The following is a 27,832-nucleotide window of genomic DNA, read 5'->3' as shown; positions in this document are numbered from 1 at the left end:
AAATTCAATTGAATATACAAAGAGCTTGAGTGAATCCCGCTTTGTGACAAATACGAATTGGAGCCTACCAAAAATGTTAATTCGTTTCAATTCATTTGAATTAGTTTTTTTTTACTGGGTACTGCTTCGGAATCACTTTGAAAAGAGGTATTCCTTGTCAAATCAATTGTATCAGTTGCAAGCACCTCTTCCTCGAACGTATCGATTGGTTCTGGTTCATATATTTCTTCGCCAAAAGATCGCATGCTGTCTCCTATAGAAAAAATTTATATAAAATTAATAAAAAAAATTTTTCAGAAAAAAAATGTTAATAGAATTGAAAATAAATTGGAGAGATGTAGTAGATTTTACTTAGATTTACGTTCGTATTTTCCAAATAGGAATTTATTTTATGTTTAATTTTTATTTATTTCATTTATTTATCTTTTATTAAAAAAATAAAAAATTTTATAAACAAATTAATTTTTTTTAACTTTGGATATGATAAATTTTTAATTTTCTTTTTTCAAAACATACCTGGAAATGATAAGAAGGTTTTGCAAAAAGTTTCAGAGTGGGCCTGACAAGTTTGATGGGTTCAAAAAAATAATTAAGCTGCCTGTGCAGGTCGCAAGCACGCGGCACAATGGGATTTTTTTACAATTTAATATTAAAAATTGTCTAGAGCCTACAAATTTTGAATTTCTGATGAGACGTAAGGTAATATTTTACCAGTGAAAGAACATTGACCAGTAAAACAGTTGTATTTTCATCGGAAAGAACATGGCAAATTTATATTAACACAGTGCCTAAAAATAAAAAAGGTTAAATGAAAATGGTTACAAATATTCTCAACAATCTATATTTTCCTGATGACACACCCAGAAATGTTATTTAAGTGTATAACTTGTAACTTATTTTCTGTTTATACATTGTTCATTTGTCATATTCATAACCCACCAAAAATTTGAAAAATTATTTTCAGCAATAACTTGCATATTGAATTTATTGTTTTATCATAAACTATTGTTTGAAGAAATGAGGAATTAAAAAATATTTTTTTAAGTGCTAAAAGTTATAATTTGTGAAACATCGTGATAAGTAAACAATTTGTTTTTTACTGGTGTCAATTTTTTTACTGGTACAACTACTCTAATTATTTATTTTTAACTTTACAATTTTTTCTGCCAAGTAAAAAATATTTTAAAGAATATGAAATATAAATTTTTAATTTTTTTATAAAATAAACTCTAAAAAATTATTAAAAATGTTTCTACTTTTTTAAAAATTTTATTTATTATGTCGTAAGCTAATCCTAGAAAGCACATTTTTCGGGAAGTAAAAAATGTTGTTTTATTTTATACACAAATAAAGAAATACCTTTTGCATTTAGACTTGGAAAAGTTGAAGTTGTCAATTCCATTAAGTCAAATCTACCCTTAGTGATCAAATTTTGAATTTGAACATTTTCAATGTGATAATTTGTTAACGAATCTGACGGTGTTGCTCTTATTTCTTTTGCGACAGGTCCATTTATTTGAGAATAGGGGCCTTCTCTTGTTAGGTCATTTGATACTTCTGAAATAGAAATTAATAATTTTAATGTCAAACTTATACATTAAGTAGCTATAGACTACCTTTAAAAAAATTTAATTGAGTAAAATAAGTAAAAGAAAGCAATACTTGAATTACTGTTGCACATATTTTATCTTTGAAATATTTTTGAGAATTTTTATCCCTGTTTTACTTAATGTTAATCAACTACAACAATTAAAATTACTTTTTTTAATTTTTAAAAATTAACATTTAAAAATTTTTTTTTCATGACTAAATTTATGATTTATAAAATATTGCATCATTTAAAAATATTTATTTTTATTAATGTGAGCCCAGTAAAAAAAAACTAATTCAAACGGATTGAAATGAATTAAGATTTTTGGTAGAAAGCGGGATTCATTCAAGCTCTTTGTATATTCGATTGAATTCGATTCAATTTGCCTGAAGTTGTGCAAACGAATTCGCATTCGTAAGAAATGACCAAGGCATGCATTGAATTCGTGCTGACGAATTAAAAAAAATTAAAGGCCCCAAAACTTGTCCATTGAATTAGTAAGAATAGAAGGTTTGGAAGTTCAATACAGTTTGACGAATTCAGGAAAATTGCAACATAGCTCCAATTCGTATTTGTCACAAAGCGGGATTCACTGAAACTCTTTGTGAATTCTTTTTAATTCTATTTCAATTAGTTTTTGTTTACTGGGAGTAAATGAAAAAATTAAAGAAACGTAGTTTATTTGAAAAATTTTGCAAAACAATTATATATACATTTTCTATATATTTTAAAGTTAACATCAAAGGAAAATAAAACATTTTAGTAATGTTTGGCTAATTTTAACATTAATGAACATGTTAATTACATGTTTATTTTGAATAAGCATATATTTTTGGGGGTAACCTATAAAATAGAACATTAAAAAGGACAAAAATGTGAAAAAGAAATTAATTAATAAATTGGATTATATTCAAATATTATATGTATATTATAACTTTACCTTTAGTATTGTAGAACTGAAAAATGGAAGAAGTTGACGGAAATGGAATTTCAGAATTTATCATTTTCAAATTTGGTGTTAGATTCTCTTGTTGATGATTCCTGTTCATAATTGTATTCGACTGAAAAGCGGTAGAAGTTGACGGAGATGGATTTTCAGGATTTATTATTTTCAAATTTGGTGTTGAATACCCTTGTTGATGATTCCTGTACATAATTGAATTCAAACTTTATTTACAGTTTAAAGATAAAAGTTTTATAAATTCAACAAATTTTTAATTTTCCAAAACATTTATTAATTGAAAAACTAATTATTTTAATTAATTTGTCAAATTGAATAAAAATTAATAAAAATTATAAAATTAATAAAATTAATTTTCAGTCTCAAAAATAAAAATTAATTACACGAATGCACATCTTCGAAGGAATTACACTTTACATGTAAAATAATGTAACATTAACAAATAAGCAAAAAAATCATTGAATAATTTATTTTAATTATATTTATGATATAATTTTGTCACTCGTTTTGTCATTAACCAATAGTGGAACAAAAAATGTTTTGAAAACTTGATTTTTTTATTTAACGTAACCTCACTTTTTAGAGTTTTTTTCTAGCTTTGAAGCTTCATAATTAAATATTAATTATGTTTAAGCTAAATGTTTTTTTAGAAATATGTTAAGGAGTAAACCATCGAAAGGTATAAAAACTGATTTTATTATGCAATGAGGAAAACAAAAGTTATTCAAAAAATACTGAAACCGTAGAGGGGATCCCTCTCTAGGTGTATGACAAAGGCGGGTTAAATGATATATTATATCATTGATATACAATATAAATGATTACATTGTATATTATCCACATATTAAATAACATTTCTTTCTTTTTTTAAATACATATTATATTATTATAATTATCAAATTATAATTTAATCACTTGTAAATAACTTTAAAACATAATTTCAATAGAAGCTTTTTCAAACGTTTCGAACGACATTTTTCAAAAACTTGAAATTAATATTTTAAGGTAAATAAATAAAAATTTAATTTTCTAATAAACTTTTCAAGTCATTTTAAGATAAACTAGAAAAATAGTTTTAAAATTAACTCGAAAAACTTCTAAATATTAATTAAAGTTATTTTTTAAGGTTATGTTGAGCACTGGTGAGTTTTAATCGTTTTAATTATTATTTATAGGTTTTTGACAAAAATTAAGAAAAAAATGTATAAAAACGATATACTGAATCTCTCTTATTTATTACTAGCTCCTCCGACGGCCGCAAGCGGCCGTCTACGGTGCTAGTTTTTATATGTCCATTATCCAAGTCCATTATTTTATTAATAATAATATTCAAATATTTTCAGTTAATAATTTGCTTATTTATATTTGAAATGTTGACGTTTTTTTTGACATTGCAAAATAAGATTTATTATGAGTACTTTCTATTAACAAAAATAAAATTTATATATTCGCGCTCTTTTTAAATAACATACGACTGCAGCGCCACCTTCACATGTACAAACAATTTTAAAAACACCCTTCTATTAAGATTTTACATTCTCAATGCCCATTCTTTACTTCGATACTTTTCGATACATTCGACCTTTCCACTCCATGTCTTTTTTAAGAAAGGACATAACACATTTTTGAAAAATATTTGATATTTTAAATGTATAAAATAGCACTACAAAATCTTGGTTTTTCAGTTTTTTTCACTTTCTTTCAAAATTTTTAACACAGATAACCCCAGTTGAAAGTATTATTAAAATACAAAATTATTATACATATATAATAATTATTGTAATGCAAAGAAAACCATTGAAATCATGCAGAAATAAATACCTATCAGTTTAATTCCTTTTGCTTCTAGGTGGGCAATTATAGCTTTCCAAGCAAAATGTTTTACGTCCTTCTTGTTTCTGAATTTATCAGAATCATACAAACATGGATAAGAGGCGACAAGTTTTATTAACTCACGATTTACGTATGGATTTTTATCCATTTTTTAATATTTTGTAAATAAACAATTTTATACGTTATCAAATTACCAAAAATTAATTTATGTAAAGAAAGCAGATCAAAGTTTTGCAATTGTTTTACTGCGTTGCAATGAAGTTGCTAAGGATTAATGCAAAATCGCGATTGTCTTTTTTCCGGAAATTAACTTTTCACGACCTGTCTGTTCGGAATTTGAAATTAGTTGTTTTTGGTAATATTTTGTTTAATATCTTTGATAATTCATTATTTCTAAATTAGTATTTATTTAAAATTCTAAATCTTAATTTTCCAGTTGTATATATAAATAAATATAATCTATTCTATTTGTTAATTTATTTATTTTGACTGAGATTTTATTCTCAAGTTCCATATTAAATGTAGAATAATATTTCTATTTTGTAAAAAAAATATATTTTCAAAGAAACCAACAACTTTTTAAATATTTTAATATCTATATAGAATTAAAAGAATTTATTTTCTACTTTTGATTCAATCAGAAAACTATGATACTTTTTTATACAATGAGTAAACTCATTTAGCAAAACTGAAAGATTTTCAATAAAAAAGAGAAATAATTTTTATTTTATTTTTATTTCTGTATTTCCCTGATTATTTCCTGATTTCAGTCAAAAATATTTATGTTTATTCTAATCCTGCTGAGAACTTTAATCAATTTTTATTAGAAAGTTCAATTGATAGGGTAGAATGGGGTAAAAAAGCCATTTGAGTTTTATTTAAAAACTATTAAGCCGATTTGTCAGCTGTTTAGAATATAAATACTATTATAGGTAATACGCAACTTTTGAATCTAGTTTGAATGTTGTACCTAGATTAATATTGTTTTTATTGTAATTTTAATTTTTTGTTGCTTTTTTGAAAACATTTTGGTGAACTTTTCAAACATATTACAGTCTGATTAAGTGAACGAATAATAAAAATAAATGTTTGTACATAAGGAGAAAAGTATACCGAAAACGTATACAATGTTAATTTTTGGAAATTGAACTGAATTAACAATTTATTTTTGCTTTTCTAATAACTGGTCTTGGGTGTAAAAAAGCCAGGGCAAAAAATCCATTGAATATTTTGTGAAATTCACTTGTTTTCTATTTAAACTAACCTTCTTATTTTACAAAATTTCTCGTGTTTATTTAATAAAATTAATTAAATACGACGAAAAAGTAGTTCAAAGTGCATTAAAAAAATAAACAATGAATAAACGGTTGCAACGAAATATGTTATCTGTGGTGAAACTTAAAGAGAACTTCTAGAAAAGGTACGAAAAATTGGCAGTGCAAATCGAAAAAAGGTAAACTCAATATAATTTTCAATTTTGCTTGCTAAAAACTCTTTCATAATTATTAAAATATTTTTCAAATAAGACTATTTGTCATATAAATAAAGGAAAACTATAAAAATACCTAAATTGATAACATGTTTTGCTAAAATCATAGGGTGGCTTTTTCACCCCTCCAGGTGGTGCAAAAAAGCCACTTACAGTGCTTCCGTAAAACTCTTATAACTTAGTCCTTTCATGAGATAAAAAATATTTCCGTCAAGAATTTTCAAGCTTAATAACTAAACTTTCAATAACAATTGGAAATTTGAGAAAAAAATTTTAAATACAGATTTTACAGCATCAAAAGTAAAAATGTGGCTTTTTTACCCCACTCTACCCTATTCAAATATTTAAATACAACAATAAATAATATATTGAATAATTGAATGTTTCTCAAAATTTAAATCTTATAAAGATTTATTAATTTAAAAGAAAATAATTGAATTTCGGATTTTGTTATTTATGAAAATAATTGAATTCTTGTGAAGAATTTTATTTCAGATTTTTTTAAATAATTGAATTTTCGTAAAAAAAATTTAATATTTGGGGAAAGAATTAAATTCTTGAAAAGAATTTTATTAAAATCTTTGAAAATAATTGAATTCTTTAAAAGGATTTTATTATTTTTGAAAATAATTGAATTCTTTAAAAGGATTTTATTATTTGTGAAAATAATTAAATTGTTGCAGCGAATTTTATAATAAAATTTTTAAGAAATAGATTATTTATGAAAATAATTAAATTTTTCAGTGATTTTTATTAAATTTTTTAATAATTTGATTATTTATGAAAATAATTGAATTCTTTCGAAGAATTTACTTTAATTTTTTTAAATAGTTGAATTCTCGTGAAAAATTTTATGATTTGGAAAAATAATAGAGTAAATGTGAAGGATTAAAGAAGGAATTTAAAAATTCATCAATTTGTTAAGAAATACCTAATTGAATTTGTGAGAAGAATTTTATTAAAATTTTTAAAAGTAGGTAATTTAATTGTTGAGAAGCATTTTGTTATTTATGCGAAAATAATTGTATTATTGTCTAGAATTTTATTTAAATTTTTATAAATAATTGAATTTTTGTGAAAAATGTTATTGCTTGTGAAAACTTTTAGAATTTTTTTTATTTCAACTATTAATGAAAACTGACCATGAAAACCGGGAATTATTAGTATTATTTCTACTTTATATTTTAAAATTTTTATAAATATTCATACGAAATAGATAATTTTAAAAATTAAATAAAATAAGAATACTAATTAAAAAACCGACAAACAATATTTAGTAGACTAAAATATTACAGCTGCACGGAGAGAAATTTATAGTAGTGGGTAACATAATTGTGGTAAGGGTGACCATCTTTAATGCTACGTATACAGACAGCTGTCTAGATAGTCACCGTTACCATCAATATCATCAGGAGTAACATCTTGGTAGTACGGGGTAGCATAACTATATTTTTTTTAGCATCTATGATGGTTGGCACCCTACTAAAAAAGAACGACTGTAAATACGAGCGTAAATATGACTGTGAATACGACCCTAAATACGGGCCTTAGAAGGATAGTGTAATTGAAACAGCAAATACAGCCGTATTTATGCCCGTATTTAGGGTCGTATTTACGGTCACATATGAATACCATTTTTTTTAAAAATATATATATATACCACCACAGCACCGAAACTTTCCTAAAAATTTATTGTAATATTGTAAATACTTGTAATATTCGGCATATTTAACTGAAATGTTTAGTGAAAATTGATCTTTACACAACTTTCAATAAACATTGCAATTACATATTCCGAACATTGCAAGTAAATATTTAATAAATTTTTAGGAAAGTTTCGGTGCCGTGGGGGTATATATAATGAAATATCATTAATTATTATAATTTAATATATTAAATATAATATTGCAACTAAAATAAATATTATTAGAAATAGAAAATTTCCTTCCGAATTATTTATTTGTAAAATGGAAAATTTGATCCAATGGAAGGTAGATAAATAACAACAAATAGTGTTATTTCATTTATTTAACGACGTTTCGATGACATGGTTTGTCATCCTCTTCAGGTTAACTAAAATTATAAATTTAAGTTACATAGTAACAAGTCAATAAGTATAAACGGATAAACCACAAATGACGCGAATCACATGTAAGCACTGTTGTAAAAAAGGTTGGGTCTATAGGGATGGGTAGTTACACGTCACTATTTTAAAAACAAACAAATTTAGGAGACGCATGCATATCCCCTAATCACCAAGTCGTCGAATGATCAAATAGTCGAATGCCAAGTAATCGAATGGACAAAACATCGAATGCTAAAAACATCGAATGGACAAAACGTCGAATGCTAAAAACATCGAATCGGCATTTAGTCGAATGTTCAAAACGTCGAATGATTAAAACGTCGAATGCTAAAAACGTCGAATCGTCAATACGACGAATGTTCAAAACGTCGAATTATCAATTCGTCGAATGTTAAAAACATCGAATTGTCAATACGTCGAATGTTCAAAACGTTGAATGATAAAAACGTCGAATGCTAAAAACATCGAAGCGTCATGTAGTCGAATGCTAAAAATATCGAATCTTCAGTTAATCGAATGCTAAAAACATCGAATTCTCAATTCGTCGAATGTTCAAAACGTCGAATGTTTAAAACGTCGAATGCTAAAAACGTCGAATGTTCAAAATGTCGAATGCTCAAAACGTCGAATGATAAAAACGTCGAATGCTAAAAACTTCGAATCGTCATTTAGTCGAATGATAAAAACATCGAATCGTCAATACTTCGAATGCTAAAAACATCGAATTGTTAATTCATCGAATGCTTAAATCATCGAATTTTCCATTCGTCGAATGTTCAAAACGTCGAATGATCAAAACGTCGAATGCTAAAAACGTCGAATTCTCAAATCGTCGAATGCTCAAATAATCGAAACGCCATCTGTTCGAAATGTCAAGTAGTAGAATGGTAAAGTAGTCGAATGGTAAAGTAGTCGAAACGCCATCTGTTCGAATTGCCAAGTAGTAAAATGGTAAAGTAGTCGAATGTTCAAAACGTCGAATGATAAAAATGTCGAATGCTCAGAACATCGAACTGTTAATTCGTCGAATGCTCAAAACGTCGAATGATAAAAACGTCGAATGCTAAAAACATCGAATCGTCAAAAGTTCGAAAAAGTTCTTTGTCTTCAGTAGACATTAACTTAAAACAAAGAACTTTTTCGAACTTTTGACGATTCGATGTTTTTAGCATTCGACGTTTTTATCATTCGACGTTTTGAGCATTCGACGAATTAACAGTTCGATGTTCTGAGCATTCGACATTTTTATCATTCGACGTTTTGAACATTCGACTACTTTACCATTCTACTACTTGGCAATTCGAACAGATGGCGTTTCGACTACTTTACCATTCGACTACTTTACCATTCTACTACTTGACATTTCGAACAGATGGCGTTTCGATTATTTGAGCATTCGACGATTTGAGAATTCGACGTTTTTAGCATTCGACGTTTTGATCATTCGACGTTTTGAACATTCGACGAATGGAAAATTCGATGATTTAAGCATTCGATGAATTAACAATTCGATGTTTTTAGCATTCGAAGTATTGACGATTCGATGTTTTTATCATTCGACTAAATGACGATTCGAAGTTTTTAGCATTCGACGTTTTTATCATTCGACGTTTTGAGCATTCGACATTTTGAACATTCGACGTTTTTAGCATTCGACGTTTTAAACATTCGACGTTTTGAACATTCGACGAATTGAGAATTCGATGTTTTTAGCATTCGAAGTATTGACGATTCGATGTTTTTATCATTCGACTAAATGACGATTCGTTGTTTTTAGCATTCGACGTTTTTATCATTCGACGTTTTGAACATTCGACGTATTGACAATTCGATGTTTTTAACATTCGACGAATTGATAATTCGACGTTTTGAACATTCGTCATATTGACGATTCGATATATTTTTAACATTCGACGAATTGATAATTCGACGTTTTGAACATTCGACGTATTGACAATTCGATGTTTTAAGCATTCGACTAAATGCCGATTCGATGTTTTTAGCATTCGACGTTTTGTCAATTCGATTACTTGGCATTCGACTATTTGATCATTCGACGACTTGGCGATTAGGGGATATTCATGCGTCTCCAAATTTAGTATTAATATTTCAAGTTACGTGCAACTACCTATCCCTACAGACCCAACCTTTTTTATAACAGTGCGTACATGTGATTCGCATGATTTGTGGATTTTATTTTGCTGTTGCAAAATGTACAAGTGTTTTTATTGTGCGTGTACAAGTGTTTTTCTCTTATAATAAAAATAATAAAAATTACAATTTTTAATAAATAATTGTACCATGTGTATATGTGTGTTTGTGAATAAAATAAAGTGACATTTATATATTTGTTTGTTATGTATTTATTATAAGAATAAATCGTATTTCAATACTTACCCTAAATAATATTTATTTTAGTTGCAATATTATATTTAATATATTTAATTATAATAATTAATGATATTTCATTATATATATACCCCCACAGCACCGAAACTTTCCTAAAAATTTATTAAATATTTACTTGCAATGTTCGGAATATGTAATTGCAATGTTTATTGAAAGTTGTGTAAAGATCAATTTTCACTAAACATTTCAGTTAAATATGCCGAATATTACAAGTATTTACAATATTACAATAAATTTTTAGGAAAGTTTCGGTGCTGTGGTGGTATATATATATATTTTTTTAAAAAATGGTATTCATATATGACCGTAAATACGACCCTAAATACGGGCATAAATACGGCTGTATTTGCTGTTTCAATTACACTATCCTTCTAAGGCCCGTATTTAGGGTCGTATTCACAGTCATATTTACGCTCGTATTTACAGTCGTTCTTTTTCAGTAGGGCAGTAGCATAATGATAGTATCGTGTAACATCATCTTTTTAACATCAAAATCTGACTATCCATTTCTCTCAGTGTGATTCTGATAGATTTTTTATCGTACAATCAGAGCCTAACTTTAAAAATTTTGGATTGACACTGCTACATAATAATAGTTACGTATCAACTATGTCATTACGAAATTTTGAGTCAGTTTCGAGGGTACGAAATGACGCACTTTTTCTACAGAGAGGTAAAAAAAATATTTTTTTCTTATGTTTTATTTCAATTTTAACTTATTGTCAGTTTTATAATTTTTATTTCTTTAACTTTGTTCCCTTTTATTTTTATACTTACTTTTTAATTTCTTACAATTTTTTTTAAATAAAAATGTTTTAAATTAATTTTTATTATATTTTAAATGAAACAAAATTCAAGCTCAAAGATAAAAATTAAATAGCCTAAATTTGGAATTTAAGTCTTTGTCGAAATGCAAAAAAAACTTACTTGGAGAACGCGGATTGTACGCCTAATACACATCATAGCGGTAGTTGATTTCTATGGAAGGAATAAACTGTGTTTTGTCCATGGAATTTAAGCTTCTGACGTTCATTTTTTTATACATGAAATTTCTCGAATTGAATATATCAGTAGAATCGTCGGTATCAGTTAGTGATGATAAGAAAATTTAGGAAAACCAGATCTTAATCCCGCAAATTGTTCAAAATGTTAATACTGATGGATCAAGTCATTTCTCTCAAATTAATTCAATTACTACAATGTCCTTTTATGAAAGAGTATCAATAAAAATTTCTGGATCTGAAATAATTAAACAAGCAATGAAATTATAAATGTTATGACATATTTGTATGATACAGAACAAATTAAAAAATAAACACAATAATATTTCACTTGAGAAATAAATATAGAAAATAAAAGTTTACGTATATAAAAATTAAGTTCTCTAATAAATAACATTTAATGTAAATAGATTTTCAAATACAGAAACTTACCAATTTTACAAACGAAAAGATGATATTGTTTATTAATGTCGATTGTTTGGTAAGTGGATATCGGACATTGATGAACAAATTCCAAAATTTGCATCCAAACTCGGTCTAAAATTCTCTGGCGCTTAGAAACAGACAATAATTACAATAATTCTGGGAAATCTCCACAAACACAAATTCTTTCAACGACAGCTTCATTATTGAAGTAAAGTACTGAAAGTACTCACAAATCGTATCTTGCATTCACGTGAAATATTTAAACTTCTAGTTTAAAGATCGATTAATGATTAAAAAAATTTCGTAGTCATTGTCAAAATTACTCCGACTGTTTCTATCCAGGGCATTATTCTGAGATATGATTTGATAAATCAGCGTCACTGAAAATTTTCATCGAATTCATGTAATAATTATTGTGTTTGTGAAATACGAAGATTTTTTATAGAAGTGAACGAATTAAACAATTGCACCAGCAGTCGACTGAAAATAATTTGCCAGTATTTCCCGTTGTTGCAAACCAGTAACAGGAATTGCACCCTCATGATAATAATTTTTAACTTGTGGACTGTTTCGCGTAACTGGATTTTTATGACTACTCAATTCAATAGATTCTCCCCTTTCTAACTTTTTGTTCAGGACGAAATTGTGAAGACACACAGTCGCAAGTACAATGGCAATCGATGTTTCTAATTTGAAACATAATTTATTGTTCAAAATTTGCCACATTGCACATAAAATACCGAAGGCATCTTCAATACAATTACGAGCATGCGACAGCCTAAAAAGAAATAAAAATTACGCACATTATAACAATAGAATTTGTGTATCATTTAGAACGTAATATTAAAAAAGCGATTAACATTTTTTTTATCTGCATATTATTCTTCAGGGTTGCCACAAAAAATTATTTCAATTTTTCCATGACTTTTCACTGATTTTCAGACAAAATTTTGACATTTTCCCTGACATGAAAGAATATTCTGATTTACTCTAAAAATAATAGATATACTCAAAATATGTTGTGTTACTTACGAATTTCTTTAATTGAAACTTTATTCGAAAACATCAATAGTTTTATTTAAAATAAATATTTTAATCATTGTTTGTTTCCAAATAGGAATTAAAATCTTCAAAAATTTTTAATTTTTAAAATTTTGCTAAGAATTTTATTAAAATTTTTGAAAATAACTGAATTTCTCAAAATAATTTTATTATTTATAAAGATAATTGAAATTTTGACCAGAATCAGGGTGGCCACTTTTTTGTAAAAAAAAATTCACGGTCATTTCCCGGTCCATTCCCGGTCATAAATTATTTTTCCCGGTCATAAATAATAACTCTGAAAATAAATTATTCAATGAAAGATTGAAAGAATTTCCTGATTTTTAGACAAAACTTTGACTTTTTCCCAAACCCTAAAAATATTTTAGTTTACTCTAAAAATAATTTTGAACTTAAATAGATTTTTTGAAATAAATATTTAATTATTATCCATTATTTTTTCATATACAGGGTGTCCAGCGATTCTTTAAAAAAAAATTCAAGGACTTTTCAAGGTTTTTAAGGCCCAAAATAATTTTTTTCAAGGTCCATTTTTAGGGTACTAATTTTCAAAATATTTGTTATTTATAATCGAATTTAAATTAGTAAAAATGATTACTAATTTGATTTAGTGAGTGACTTTTTGCTTTTGAATTAGAAAATTTTACTAGTTAATAGTAATTTCCACTAATTTATCAGTAAAAATAAACTAATTCAAAAGCAAAAAATCAGTAACTAATGCAAATTAGTAAATATTTTTACTAATTAAAATTTAGAGAGACTTTATAAAGAATTTTATAATTTCTACCTACAACAGTTACTCATAAATAAAATTAAATAAATATATATAAATAAAAAATTAATAAATACAATTTATTGATAAAATATTAGAAATATAAAGAACATCGATTTAAGAAACATCAATCAAAATTATTTTTAAATAATTGAATTCTTTTGGAAATTTCTATTAAAAATAATAGATATACAAATTATTGAATTAACAAAAATTTTTTAAAATAATTGAAATTTTGCAATGAAGTTTATTAAAATGTTTGAAAATAATTGAATTTTATTACTTTTGAAAATAATTGAATTACTGCGAAGAATTTAATGCCAAATTTTAAAACACATTTTATTAAATGAATATTTTGAAATTTTTTGACAATAATTGAAAATTACTGCAAAGAATTTAATGCCAAATTTTGAAACAATTGATTTTTGCGAAAAAAAATTATGCAAATTCTATTTTAAATAATTGAATTAATGTAACAAATTTTTTTTTAAATAATTGAAAGTTTGTGTAGAGTTTTTTTAAAACTTTTGTTTAATAATTAAATTCTTTCGTGAAATTTTATTAAAATAATAGAATATTGAAAACCATCGAAGCAAACAAAAATTTTTTAAATAATTTGAAATTTTGCCACGATTTTTATTAAAATTTTTAAAAATATTTGATTTCTTGTGATGAATACTATTATTTATATTAAAATAATTGAATTTTGCAATGAATTTTATTAAAATTCCACAAAATAATTTAACTTTGTCGAAGAATATTATTATTTATTTATAAAGATAATTGGAATTTTGACCACAATGTTCTTTTTGATTTTTTGAAAATAATTGAATTTCTGAGAAGAAATTAATTAATTTTTAAAATAATAGAATTCTTGTGATGAATATTGTTATTTATGAAAATAATTGTATTTTGTAATGAATTTTATTAAAGTTCCTGAATATAATTGAATTTCAGCGAAGAATTTTTATATTTATGAAGATAATTGAAATATTGACGAGAATTCAACGTAAAACATCAAGGAAATAAATCTCACTTTTAAGAATTTTAATTTTTCAAGGTTTTGTCATAAAATTCAAGTACTTTTCAAGATTTTCAAGGAGCAAAAAAAATTCAAGTACTTTTCAAGGTTTTTAAGGTTTTCAAGGTAGCTGGACACCCTGATATAGTAGGTACTCAAATTTCAAAAAAAAATTCAAATTTCAAATCCTTTAAATTTGAATAATTTTTAAGAATTGCTACTGTAACTTATTAAAAATTATTTTCAAAATTTCAATTCAATTATATTCTAGAAATAACTAAAATATTTCTAAAATCCACTTGTTTACAAGACAATTTCATGAAATTTTGAATAATTTGAAAATTTTTCAATTAAATATTACATATTTAAAAACATAACTAATTTGAAAAAATGTGAATAAAAATATTTTTAAAGACTAAATTATTCAGAATTTTTAATTAAAATCTTTTAAAATTCAACTTTTCTAAAACTTCAATTTGAAATTTTTTAAAATTCAATCTATAATAATATTAGTAATATTAATTTAACATTCTAAAAAATCGAAAAATTTGCTTATGAATAATTGTAAAAAAACTAATTGATATTTATGAAAAATACGGTTTTTTAAAATTTATTTTCTAAGAAAAGAAATTTTATTTATTTTTATTTACTTTATTTATTATTCAAAAATTAATTTTTATAAATTTCGTATCACTTTTGTTCTAATTAGTTCAAATTTTTAATAATTCTTATTTGTTTTGTTATATTTTATATTTTGTTTAATTATTGTTAGAAATAGAAAGAATTTAAAATTAAATTTAATATTTTCTTTTTCTAAGTCTGTTATGTTGGACAACAAAATTCATAATTTTCTTATAAATTCTATAAATTGAATATTTTTATAGTACTTTTTATAAAATTCTCTGACAAAATATAAATAGATTTTATAGAAGATCATTCAATCTTTTTTAATGAAATATAGTTAATACTTAAGTCTTAAAATAAATATTTCTATTTTTTCTCACAAAGTAATGTGTGTTTTTAAAAAAAAAATTCCAAAATCCCGGTCAAGATCAAAATTCACTGTCATTTCCCGGTTTTTCCCTGTCCAAAAAAATTCACTGTCATTTCCCGGTTTCCCGGTCCAGCGGCCACCCTGCAGAATTTTTCTAACTCTTTGAATGTAATACTTTTGAAAATAATTGAATTTCTGTAAGCATTTGTAACTTCTCCGAAGTTCAATTAAAAAAAAATTTTTAACTACTGTTTTTATATTTCATTCATTCAGTCCGCAGTTTGAAGTTAGTTTCCGTGTATGTTTTTGTTTTTTTTTCTTTAAAAAATATTGTTTGACAAATCGAAAGTATGCAGGAATTTTTTAATGATTTATGATATAATATTAGAAATTAGAAAACTTTTAAAAATTATGACTAACAAATGAAAAATATATTCATTTTGTTAATTATATGCTTCTTTCTATTACAAATTTCGTATGACTGATTTAAATTATGCAAATTTTTCTCCTTTTTATTTATAAAAAGTAGAAAATTGTTAAAAAATTATGATTGAGAAATAGGAAATAAATGCCCATTTTATGCATAATTTTTATTTCTTAATAACATTTACAAACTCATTCTTTTATTTTGAGAAAAAACATTACATATTCCCGTTTCTTAATATTTTCGAAAAAAATTTTAATTTTCATAAGGAAATAATATACATAATTCCTATTTCTTAATTACAATTGTTTTAATAAAATTGAAAGTTTTTTAAAAATAAAGGAAAAAATGGTTATAAATTTTATTTAATTTTATTTAAATAAAGGAAAAAATTTTAATTATAAAAAATGTTCTGTTGCGATTATTTTCAAATTTCTTTAATTGCAAAATTACTTAAAAACATCAATAACTTATTTTTTAAATAAATATTTAATTATTATCTTTCCATAGGAATTAAAATTTTCAAAAATTTCAAATTCAAACCTTTTTGAAAATAAACAACTTTAAAAATATTGTTAAAAAACATGAAGATATCGATTGCTCGAGAGATAAATATAATTATATATGAATATAATTGAATGTTTCTTAACCCTTAAACCGCACCCTGGGTGTGCGACACCCATATTCAAGCTTTTTACTCTGATATCTCGTTTAAATTCGTAAAAATTGAACATGTCTTGATATTGGACAGTACAATTTGTACTTAACTTTATGTTTCGTCAGAGAAATTAGTCTGCCAAGTGTCTTTGTGTATTTGATAACTTTATGAAGTTGACGGCGAAAAATTTCTGCTTGTCTGACACCCAGTTTTTGGTTTAAGGTAATTTCAGTAGTTTTAAAAAACTGTTTTTTAATTATTAAAATTAAATAAATCATTATGAAACCTATTTTCCTTCAAAATAGATGTACTGAGCTATATAAGATAATTTTTCCAAAAGATAATATCCTATTCCAGCTTGGAGAACACACTTAAAAGTCCCTGGGTGTCGCACACCCAGTGTGCGGTTTAAGGGTTAAAATTCAATTCTTATAAAGAATTTTATTAAAAAATTTTTAAATAATTGAATTCTTTTGACGAATTTTAATCAAATTTTTAAATAGTTGAATTCTTTTGACGAATTTTAATCAAATTTTTAAGAATATTTACAATTTTCGAGGAATTCGATTAAAATAATTGTACTATAAATTATAATTGATTGAAATTTTGCAATGAGTTTTACTATTTATGAAAATAATTTAATTATTGAGAAGAAACTTATACAAAATTTGTAAATAATTAAATTCCTGTGAAATTTTTATTTTATTATTTATAAAAATAATTTAATGTTTGCGTATAATTTTATTAAATTTTTTTTTAAATAATTGATTTCTTTTGCAGTTTTATTAGAATAGTAGAGATATTGAAAATTATTGAAATGAGGAAAATTTATGAAAATACTTGAATTTTAAAGAAGAATTTTATTATTTATAGAGATGATTGGAATTTTGACGGCAATTTTTTTTCAATTTTGAACATACCTAATTGAATTTTGTGATAAGAATTTTATTACTTTTGAAAGTAATTACATTTCTTCAATCATTTGTTACTTCTTTAAAATTCAATGTTTTTAGTGTTTTTAACTTACTAAAATTTGTATATAAACACATTATTCTTAATAATTAATTAATGAAATATATATTAAAAATTTAACTGATTTCAGAAGAATTTGACTTATTACAATTTTTCTAACATCTTTAGATGTTTGAAAAATTAAAATTTCTAATTAAATTCATTAAAAACTTAAATTTTATAAAATTTTTAATTGATAGGGGAGAGTCTCCAGTTGTGAGACGCGTTTCATTTTTGACCCGTAAATTGTAAACGGGTAAACGAAATTGTTAATAAAATACACCGTTCGAAAGGTAACAGAAATACGCAACTTTTATTAAAAGAAAGTATAGTGTTTCGATGAACTCAAAAAATTTTACGATACATTTTCCGAGCACATCGCTTTTTTCAAAAAAAAAAAAATGTCTCCAGTTGTGAGACACTCATTAAAAATTGCTAAAATTTAATAAGTTTGACATAAAACGTTATGTTTAGAAGAAATAATTAAATATATTAATAATATATATTATTATATACTAAATAATAATATTTATTCGCCAAAATATGACTATCAAATAAACACAATTTAATAGCTTAAACAAGAGCATTAAAATTGATTTCTTCTGAATCAATTGACTTTTTTCCACTTGACATGCCCAAAAATACTAGAAAAAAAAATCAAAACAACATTTAAATAGTATGCCTGAAAAGTCATATTTTTTATGCTGCCCAGATGGGTGTTGACACCGTCTCACAACTGGTGATATGCTGTGTCTCACACCCAGAAATAAATGTGTTTATAAATGTGTTTTACTATGTAAAAGTGACAAAGTATTTTCCAGTGAATATAGTGTGTTTTAAATAGCATATTTAGTGAATAATGAAAAGAAAAAATTAGGAAAACTTATTTAATTTGACAAAAGTAATCATTAAAGCATTTATTTATTACATATTTAGGGCAAATTAATGTTTACTTAATGAATAATTAATGTTTAAAGTTGGAGATGTCAGTTCTAACGTGAGATGTATGCGTGTGTGTGTAAAGCGATGATAATATACTACTTGATATATCACCGCGCATTTGTCACGACAGATGGCGGGACTGACATTCGAACTCCTCTGTTTTATCCACATTCAAAACAAGAAATAGGAAAACCAACATTCCAAGATGAATTTTATTTAAATCAATTCTAAAAATTGTATATTGAAATTAACCTTTTTTTAATTTAATCGATTTCAATGACAATTATTAGTATATTTAAGAGAATATAAAAAATTAAAAAGCAGAAAATAAATAATTATACTAAGAAAGATAAAATATAGGCAATTTTTTCTCATTTTTCTAATATTATTAGAAAATTTACTTTTTAGACCAATTAAAATGAGATTCTAACACCTCCTATTTTAAAAAAGCAATTTTTTATTCGTTGGTTCAACATTACAAAAAGGGAGTGAATATATTTTAATTTTTAAAAAGTTACATTTAGACCTCACCCATTAAGAAAAAAATAAGACTTCTGGCCAATAAAAATAAACTCCTCCTACTTTCAAAATGCAATTTTTGATTTGTTAGTTAAGTTAAATTAATATTTGAAAAATAAAACATATAATACCAACCTCCAAAGAAAAAATGGACGATTTAGACCAATAAAAATAATAAACAAACTCCTCCCATTTTCAAAATCAATTTTTCTATTTGTTGGTTGAGTTAAATAATGGAAGAATATTTATAATTTTAAAAACATAAAATTTAACCACAACCCTTTCCGAAAAAATAGGAGGAGTTTTAATTTAATTTTCTATTGTTCAGTAGACTTTATTTTTTCTTTTTGTGGGTTGGGATTATATGTTTTATTTTTCAAATATTAATTATTTTCTCTATTTTGTTTAACTGAACCAACGAATAAAAAAATTTCTTTCTTTAAATAGGAGGAGTTTGAATTTTATTTTAATTGGTCTTAAACATCCATTTTTTTTTGGAGGTTGGGAATAAATTTTTTTTTTTAATTTTAAATATTGATCCATTTTTACAACTGAACCAACAAATAAAAAAATAGCTTTTTTAAGGAGGAGTGTAAATTTTATTTTAATTGGTCTAAATCAACCATTTTTTCTTTTGGGGGTTGGAACTATATGATTTATTTTTTAAATATTAATTTTTTCTCCATTTTGTTTAACTAAACTAACAAATAGAAAAATTGATTTTGAAAATGGGAGGAGTTTGTTTATTATTTTTATTGGTCTAAATCATCCATTTTTTCTTTGAGGGTTGGTATTATTTATGTTTTATTTTTCAAATATTAATTTCACTCAACTAACAAATCAAAAATTGCATTTTGAAAATAGGAGGAGTTTATTTTTATTGGCCAGACATCTTTTTTTCTTAATGGGTTAAGACTAAATGTAACTTTTTAAAAATTGAATATTCACTCCCTTTTTGTAATGTTGAACCAACGAATAAAAAATTGCTTTTTTAAAGTAGGAGGAGTTTATTTTTATTGGCCAGAAGTCTTATTTTTTTCTTAATGGGTGAGGTCTAAATGTAACTTTTTAAAAATTAAAATATATTCACTCCCTTTTTGTAATGTTGAACCAACGAATAAAAAATTGCTTTTTTAAAATAGGAGGTGTTAGAATCTCATTTTAATTGGTCTAAAAAGTAAATTTTCTAATAATATTAGAAAAATGAGAAAAAATTGCCTATTTTATCTTTCTTAGTATAATTATTTATTTTCTGCTTTTTTATTTTTTATATTCTCTTAAATATACTAATAATTGTCATTGAAATCGATTAAATTAAAAAAAGGTTAATTTCAATATACAATTTTTAGAATTGATTTAAATAAAATTCATCTTAATTTTAATAATTTTTAAGAAAGTTCTTTGAGAATTCTCATATCAGTAAAAAAAAAAGTATTCAGAATAGAGAAAAAGTATTGGTGGAGACGTTCGGTGAATGCGTTTTCGCGACAAAACCGTATTGGTGGGTTACGGTGAATACATTTTGCTTACCGTGAATACTTTTTTTTAAAACTTTCGATTTAAAGATTCCTAAGCAAAGTTGAGAATATTTATAAAGAGCGTAAGTGACCTGAAGTATAAAAATGACGATTGCGAAAAGGAAATAAGAAATTTTTAGAAAAAACGAAAAATTAAATGTGACAAACAGATTGTCAAATGTTGATCAATTACCATATGCTTTTCTGTGCCTACAACGTATGATGATTAAAAGGAACTTTGACGTTACCGGCGGAACTTACTGTTTCACATACATTTACTTGGATTTCTCAAGTTTCTGTCGGTATCGTCAATGTTCCTTTTCATCATCATACGTTGTAGGTTTGTCACATTTAATTTTTCGTTTTTTCTCAAAATTTCTTATTTCCTTTTCGCAATCGTCATTTTTATACTTCAGGTCACTTACGCTCTTTATAAATATTCTCAACTTTGATTAGGAATCTTTAAATCGAAAGTTTTAAAAAAAAAGTATTCACGGTAAGGGGCTGTCCATAAATTACGTAACACGTTTAGGGGGGAGGGGGGGTTCGAGAAAATGTTATCATATGTTACATGGGAGGGGGGGGTCAATCATCATTGTTACGTAATATTTATAAGGAACTTAATCTCTTTATAATGGATAAATTTTTGAAAAGCTGTCCCTTGCCGCCACTTCAATATAAGTAAAAATCGAATCATTTCGCGAACCGATTCTTGGGAATAATATACAATTTTTATTGTTAAAAAATCAATGTTATATTTTTGGTTGTTCAGTATGATTAATAAAATTATTCCTCTAAATGTTTTTTATATTTAACTTAATTTTGTATTGCTATTGTACGATATAAATACTAAAAAAACAGTAATAAACAAATTTGTTTCGAAAAACGTTAGTAAAAAAATATTTTTAAAAATTACGTAACATTGATAAGGAGGGTGGGGGGTGTAAAACGATTTTGTTACAACTTGTTACATAGGGGGAGGGGGGGTTCAAAATTTCACTAAAAACGTGTTACGTAATTTATGGACGGTCCCTAAGCAAAATGTATTCACCGTAACCCACCAATACGGTTTTGTCGCGAAAACGCATTCACCGAACGTCTCCACCAATACTTTTTCTCTATTCTGAATACTTTTTTTTTTACTGGGTATCTATTTGTTTGCAATTAAATTTTATAAAATTTGGATTATTCAGAAATTCTTCAATTAAAAATATAACAGAAAATAAAAACTATAAATAACTTTAAAAAAATTCAATTAAATTTAAAAGAAAAATTAAATCTACACGGAAAAAAAAGTTCACGAATCTCTCGTGAACTAGTATATCACTTTTGGATGGGACACAAAATTTCAAAATTTTCATTCACTTTTGATTAGAAATGGCGAACGTCAACGAAAAACTGAAACAAAGTTAATGAATTTTTGATGAACTGTTAATGAAGAGTAGTTCGTCAAAAGTAGAGGTACAAGTTCAAGAAAAAATCGTGAACTCGCGAGTGTCAGTAGTATGCGCAGTTCGTAATGCGCATCAAATATGGCTGATCAAGCATTCATCATTCAGTCGGTGTCATCGGTGTTTACATTCGGGAAAATTCTTTGATGAAAGTTATTATTTAGAATCAGTGTTTTTTATTACTTAGTGAATATTTTTGTTTGCTAATTTCCTTTGTGAAACAAATAATTCATAAAATGAATTAAAAGTTACGATAAGGGACTTTTTCTACTTTGCACGGTCCTGAGTTTTACAGCAGACAAAGCTAATCGTTTTGTTTGTCGAAGGACAGTGTATCTAGATTTAGCCGTGGCGGTTAGTTGTTAGAAATATTATGTTATAGGCAGGGTTCGGAAGTTACGCGTAACTTGAGAGTTTTTGACGTGTATATTACGTTTTCGACGTAATATACGTCAAAAAGAGTAAAATATTCAGTATATTACGTTTTCAATATGGCGCGCGCAAGATGTGTATAAATTTTTCTTCAAAATAGTTTATATTTATCTGGACGGCAGAGAAAAAAAAATTTTGTTACAATATTATATAATGCAGTAGGATAAACTCCGCAAATATCAATATTAACGTATTAATTTTTTTGTAAGGATGTTCACTCATAACATAACCTTTAAAAACATATACCTTATAATTTTCTCTACTTATTAAACTTTGCATAATTAAGCGATAAAATTATATCACGTTTTTTTAATTTAAATTTTGGTTTTTATACAATAATTATACGTAAATAGCATTAGTTTTCTGATAGTCTGTCAATTGTTTTAGAAATGTCTGTAAAAAAGGGTGACAAAAATGCGTTCAATGCAGAAAATTTGCAGTCAAAACATTCATCTTCGCAGGCAGATGATTAATAATAAACAATTTGTGGTTATTATTAACAATGTGGTTATTGAATTACAAATATTTCAGGTTATGTTATGCACGTTTTACCCGTTCTACGCATGCGCCGTAGTAATATCGACAAAACGTAATATACATCTATTTTCGTAAAAAATTCAAGACGTAATATACGTAGTAATATACGTGTAGAAAACTACGTATATTACCTTGACGTATATTACGTGCGAACCCTGGTTATATAGGGTATAGGTACTAAGTTCGAATCCCGTGAAGCGAATTACGAATTTTAATGGCGATAAAATTGTGTATTCTGTGTATTTGGGTGCGTAATAGGCGTCAAGTTATCAATTAAAGTGAAATACTATAAAAAAGTAGTGTCTGGAAATTATTTTTTCTTGTTTTTAGCATTTTTTAAAAGTTCACGAATTTTTCGTTAACTTTGACGAAAAGTTCGGAAACCGTACTATGTTTCTAGTGAAGGAGTTGATGCAATTTTGACGAACTGTGTTTGTTGATTTTCAAGAATTTTGTGTCCCATCCAAAAGTGATATACTAGTTCACGAGAGATTCGTGAACTTTTTTTTTCCGTGTACTCTCTAAATCTGAATTAGCGCGATTCCACAAATTTCCCAGCGATAAGTATATCACTGATTCAATTAGCGTATATACGCTAATTGAAAATTAGCACACAATTTTTAGTTAAAACTATGAAAAATTCGAACTTTCAAAGATTATAATTTAAAAATTTTTCAAAATTCAATTACTTCAAAAAATTCACCCTACAATACTTTCTCTCTAAATTAGCGTATATACGCTAATTGAATCAGTGATATACTTATCGAAATTAGTGGAAATTAGTGGAATTTCGCTAATTCATATTTAGAGAGTACACAATTTTCAGTTAAAACTATGAAAAATTCAAACTTTTAAATATTATAATATAAAAACTTTTCAAAATTCAATTATTTCAAAAAATTCACCCTATAATACTTTCTCTCTAAATTAGAATTAGTAAAAACGTTTACCAATTGGAATTAGTGACTCACTTTTTGTTTTTGAATTAGTAAATTTCACTATTAAATTAGTAGAAACGACTATTTATTACTAAAAAAATTAAAAACATTTTTACCAATTCAAATTTAGAGAGTTCAATATTTCATTATTATCTAAAATTTTAACTGATGTTCATATTTAAATCAATTTTTATTAGAAACTTCTACGAGAATTTAATTATTTAAATACAAAAATAATTAATTTATTGAAGAATTGAATGTTTCATAAAATTGAACTCTTATAAAGAATTGTATCAACAAATTTTTAAATAGGTACTTATAATTCTTTTGACGAATTTAAATAACATTTTTAAGTAAAATTTCATTTTTCAAGTGTTAGATTAAAATTGTATTAAAAATAATTGAATTAAAAGTTTTTGGAAATATTAGAAATTTTGCACAGAATTGTATTAAAATTTTTGAAAATAATTGAATTTTAAACAAAAAGTTTATTATTTATAAAGATAATTGAATTCTTGAGACGAATTTTTTAATAATATATTTTTTTAAATTCATAATTAAATTCTTTTGTGAAATTTTATTGAAATAGTATATATTGAAAATACTTGGATTTTGATAAATTATTTAAATTAATTAAATTTCTAAATAAAACAAAGAATTTAATTACAATTATTTTCAAAAAAATTGAATTTTTAAAAAGAATTTGATCAAAATTTTTGAAAATAATTTAATTCTTTTAAGAAATTTAATTAAACATGAATTGAAAATAATACTTAAATTCTAATAAATAAATTGTAGCAAAGGTTTTTAAAATAATTGAATTTCTTTGAAGAATTTTTATAAAATTTGTAAGAATAATTAATTACATTTTTCGAGAAATTCCATAAAAATTGTATTAAAAATAATTGAAATTCTGCGATGAGTTTATTATTATTTATAAAAATAATTGATTGCGTAGAATTTTATTCAAATTTTGTTTAAGAAAGGAATTCTTCAGGAAAATTAAATTATTGCGAAGAAAAATATTGATACCACAACTCTTAAAATTGAATTAATTTTGAAATATTTAAGAAAAATTAGATTTCAAGAATAAGCACAATAACTTTAGAAAACAATAATTTTCCAGGATTCCGATCAAAATTCCCTGATTTTTCCTGGTTTTTTCAAGACTTTTAAAATTTCCTGATATTTCTAGGTTTTCCATAGGTTGCGTGGCAACTCTGTTTAATTATAAATGAACCGTTCGCTCGAATAACGGCTTAAGTGTTTTTGAGGCATTTTGGAAAGTCTTAAAATTAACACTAATTTATAAATTCTAAGTAATTTAAAGCATTACTATTTAATTTAATAGGTTTTGCTTTAAACAATTCCAATCAAACATTATAATTTAGATGTTAATTAACAGGATGGTAAGCGTCTTTTGAAAAACGGCTTAAATCAACTTAAGCCGTTGTTCGAGCGAACGGTTCAAATATGATCATGATTTCTTCAGAATTTTAATAAGTCCGAAAAAGTTCATTTCTATTTTGCTTTATTCAAAGATAATTAAATCTTAAAAAATTATGATAAAGAAATTCTAAGAATTAAGAAGAAAGTTTTTAAAAATACTGTAATGTAATTTTTCAAAAACAATTGAATTTTTTAAAAACAGTTTTTGTATTATTATTTAAAAAACTAATTAATTTTTTGATGAATTTTAATAAAATATTTTGACATGATTTTTTTTCTCCAAAATGTTTAAAAATAATTCTAAAATGTTATTATTTTTTGTATGTATTTGAATTTTAAAAAAGATATTTTCTAAATTTCCCTGACAAAAAATTTTTTTCCTGTCATTCCCTGCTTTTACTGACAAAAATTATGTTTTATTGACATTTTCCTGACTTGTCTGACATGTTGTCACCCTGAAATATCAATATAAAATAAATTCAAACAAAGGAAGACAAACTATAAAAATTATATTAGTAAAAAATTAAATAAAATAATTTAATAATTATAACGTGAGACAAACTAGTCATTCTGATGTGAACATCAAATCAAAATAACTCACTACTATTATCTATATAAGAAGTAATTATATTCAAACAAAGTCAAAGTCAAAAAGTCATCAAGAAGACTATCTTTAAATTAAAATTGAAATTGAATTGTGTTATTACATAATACAATTTTATTCTTTGTATCAAAATGAATGGATTGGTCTATATAAAGAATAAAATTTATTATAATTAATAAAAGTAGGTAATCACAATTAAAGCAGAAAAAATACCATATTTTAAAATTAATATCCTTCTTCAAAATTATATTATTGTTCAATAAAATATTATTCCCTTTATAAAAACGAAGTACAAAATATAGTACGTATTGATACTTACTTTAAAGTCAAAGCCAGTCGCAATCTGGAAGGCAATGGACGTCTAATGCTAAATTTCTTTAATCGCAGACCCACGATGTCATGCAAATCCTCAAAATCATTTGGTGTCATGCGCACCATTTTTAAAAACTCGTCGTGATCATTTTGAAAAAAATATAAAAATAACGCTTCGTAAGCACCAAATATATCTCTCATTTCATCTTTGATGTGTGGTTTTACCCACCATCGTCGAACACCATCTCCGCAGATATTTAAATATCTTAAATATAAATGAAGAATCTTCATCCACGACAGCATGATCAAATTTAGAACTGTTATCAAAGCCATTTTCGTATTCAATAAAATTCACAACTTTACTCAATTCAAGAGGATATTATTGTCCAAAGTTGTATGGCACCAGTGTATTTTGCATTTAAGTTTGGTATTTTGCTGTAGTGTCCCACGTGACATGAATCTGAAATTTTAATTTAAATCGAATATTTTTATTACCGACCTACTATTATTTATTTATTTATTTTACATTTTTAAAATTCAAGAGTTCTTTTAGTCATCTTTATTCTGTTCTTTTTGAACTTATGTATTTATTAGTTTAGAGAATAAGCATAAAAAAGAGCAACACAAAAAAAATATTTGAAGTTAGTAATTAAGGAAGATTTCGACTATATCAGCAATTAGTGACATCTATTAGACGTCAATTGAACTCTTTGGTTTAGAGTCAGGTGTTATTCTTAAGATAATTACTCCGATATGGTTGTCGGTAAATAATTATATTTTTGAATTTAATTTTTGATCTGAAAAAATAAGCTGCGTGAACGACTGCACTGTGCATCTGTGAGGACTCGAACCCCAGTTAATAGCTGCCTTTCGCGGGACTAACGCCTACCAATGCACCATGCCAACACAGCCTGGACGTTCACGTTTCTTATAATCTCAGATCAAGCCCATACACTAGTCGAAGAGCTGTATAGTTAATGTAGGAAATTATTTGCTGATTGAGAATTTTAATTAAGGAAGATTTCGACTATATCAGCAATTAGTGACATCTATTAGACGTCAATTGAACTCTTTGGTTTAGAGTCAGGTGTTATTCTTAAGATAATTACTCCGATATGGTTGTCGGTAAATAATTATATTTTTGAATTTAATTTTTGATCTGAAAAAATAAGCTGCGTGAACGACTGCACTGTGCATCTGTGAGGACTCGAACCCCGAATTTGAAGTTAGTCTTAATTAATGACGAGGTTATCGAAATAATAAATTTGAGTAAATTCTATTTCAGGATTTTTGCTGACTTTTCTCTGACTTCCAGGCAAAATTTTGATTTTTTCCCTGGCCCTGATGAATATTCTGATTTCCCAATGGGAAATTTACAACTGGCGTAGTACTG

General features: G+C 25.3%; 1 protein-coding gene across 3 annotated transcripts; it reads right to left on the bottom strand.

Annotated features, from left to right (window-relative positions):
- Positions 1-2: 2 nt before the first annotated feature.
- LOC122502809 lies at positions 3-26,839 on the bottom strand. 3 transcript variants are annotated; one of them, XM_043613065.1, is made up of 6 exons: positions 26,447-26,839; positions 11,803-12,574; positions 11,297-11,608; positions 2,532-2,737; positions 1,360-1,557; positions 3-253 (listed from the first exon to the last, which is right to left on the bottom strand). In XM_043613065.1, exons 4-6 carry the CDS (start codon positions 2,638-2,640, stop codon positions 87-89), a joined length of 474 nt encoding a protein of 157 aa, XP_043469000.1. In that variant the 5' UTR covers positions 2,641-2,737; positions 11,297-11,608; positions 11,803-12,574; positions 26,447-26,839; the 3' UTR covers positions 3-86. The 3 variants fall into 3 exon arrangements, 2 of the variants coding, with proteins under 2 accessions (XP_043469000.1, XP_043469001.1); XM_043613066.1 differs by lacking the exon at positions 3-253 and adding an exon at positions 538-788; XR_006301671.1 differs by lacking the exons at positions 3-253; positions 1,360-1,557; positions 2,532-2,737 and having other exon boundaries at positions 11,302-11,608.
- Positions 26,840-27,832: the final 993 nt, after the last annotated feature.

The sequence above is a fragment of the Leptopilina heterotoma genome, unplaced genomic scaffold (genome assembly GCF_015476425.1).
Source record: "Leptopilina heterotoma isolate Lh14 unplaced genomic scaffold, ASM1547642v1 Lhet_239, whole genome shotgun sequence".
NCBI lineage: Eukaryota > Metazoa > Arthropoda > Insecta > Hymenoptera > Figitidae > Leptopilina > Leptopilina heterotoma.
Note: the sequence above shows the minus strand (reverse complement) of the source record. Positions and strands in the feature narration are given on the sequence as shown.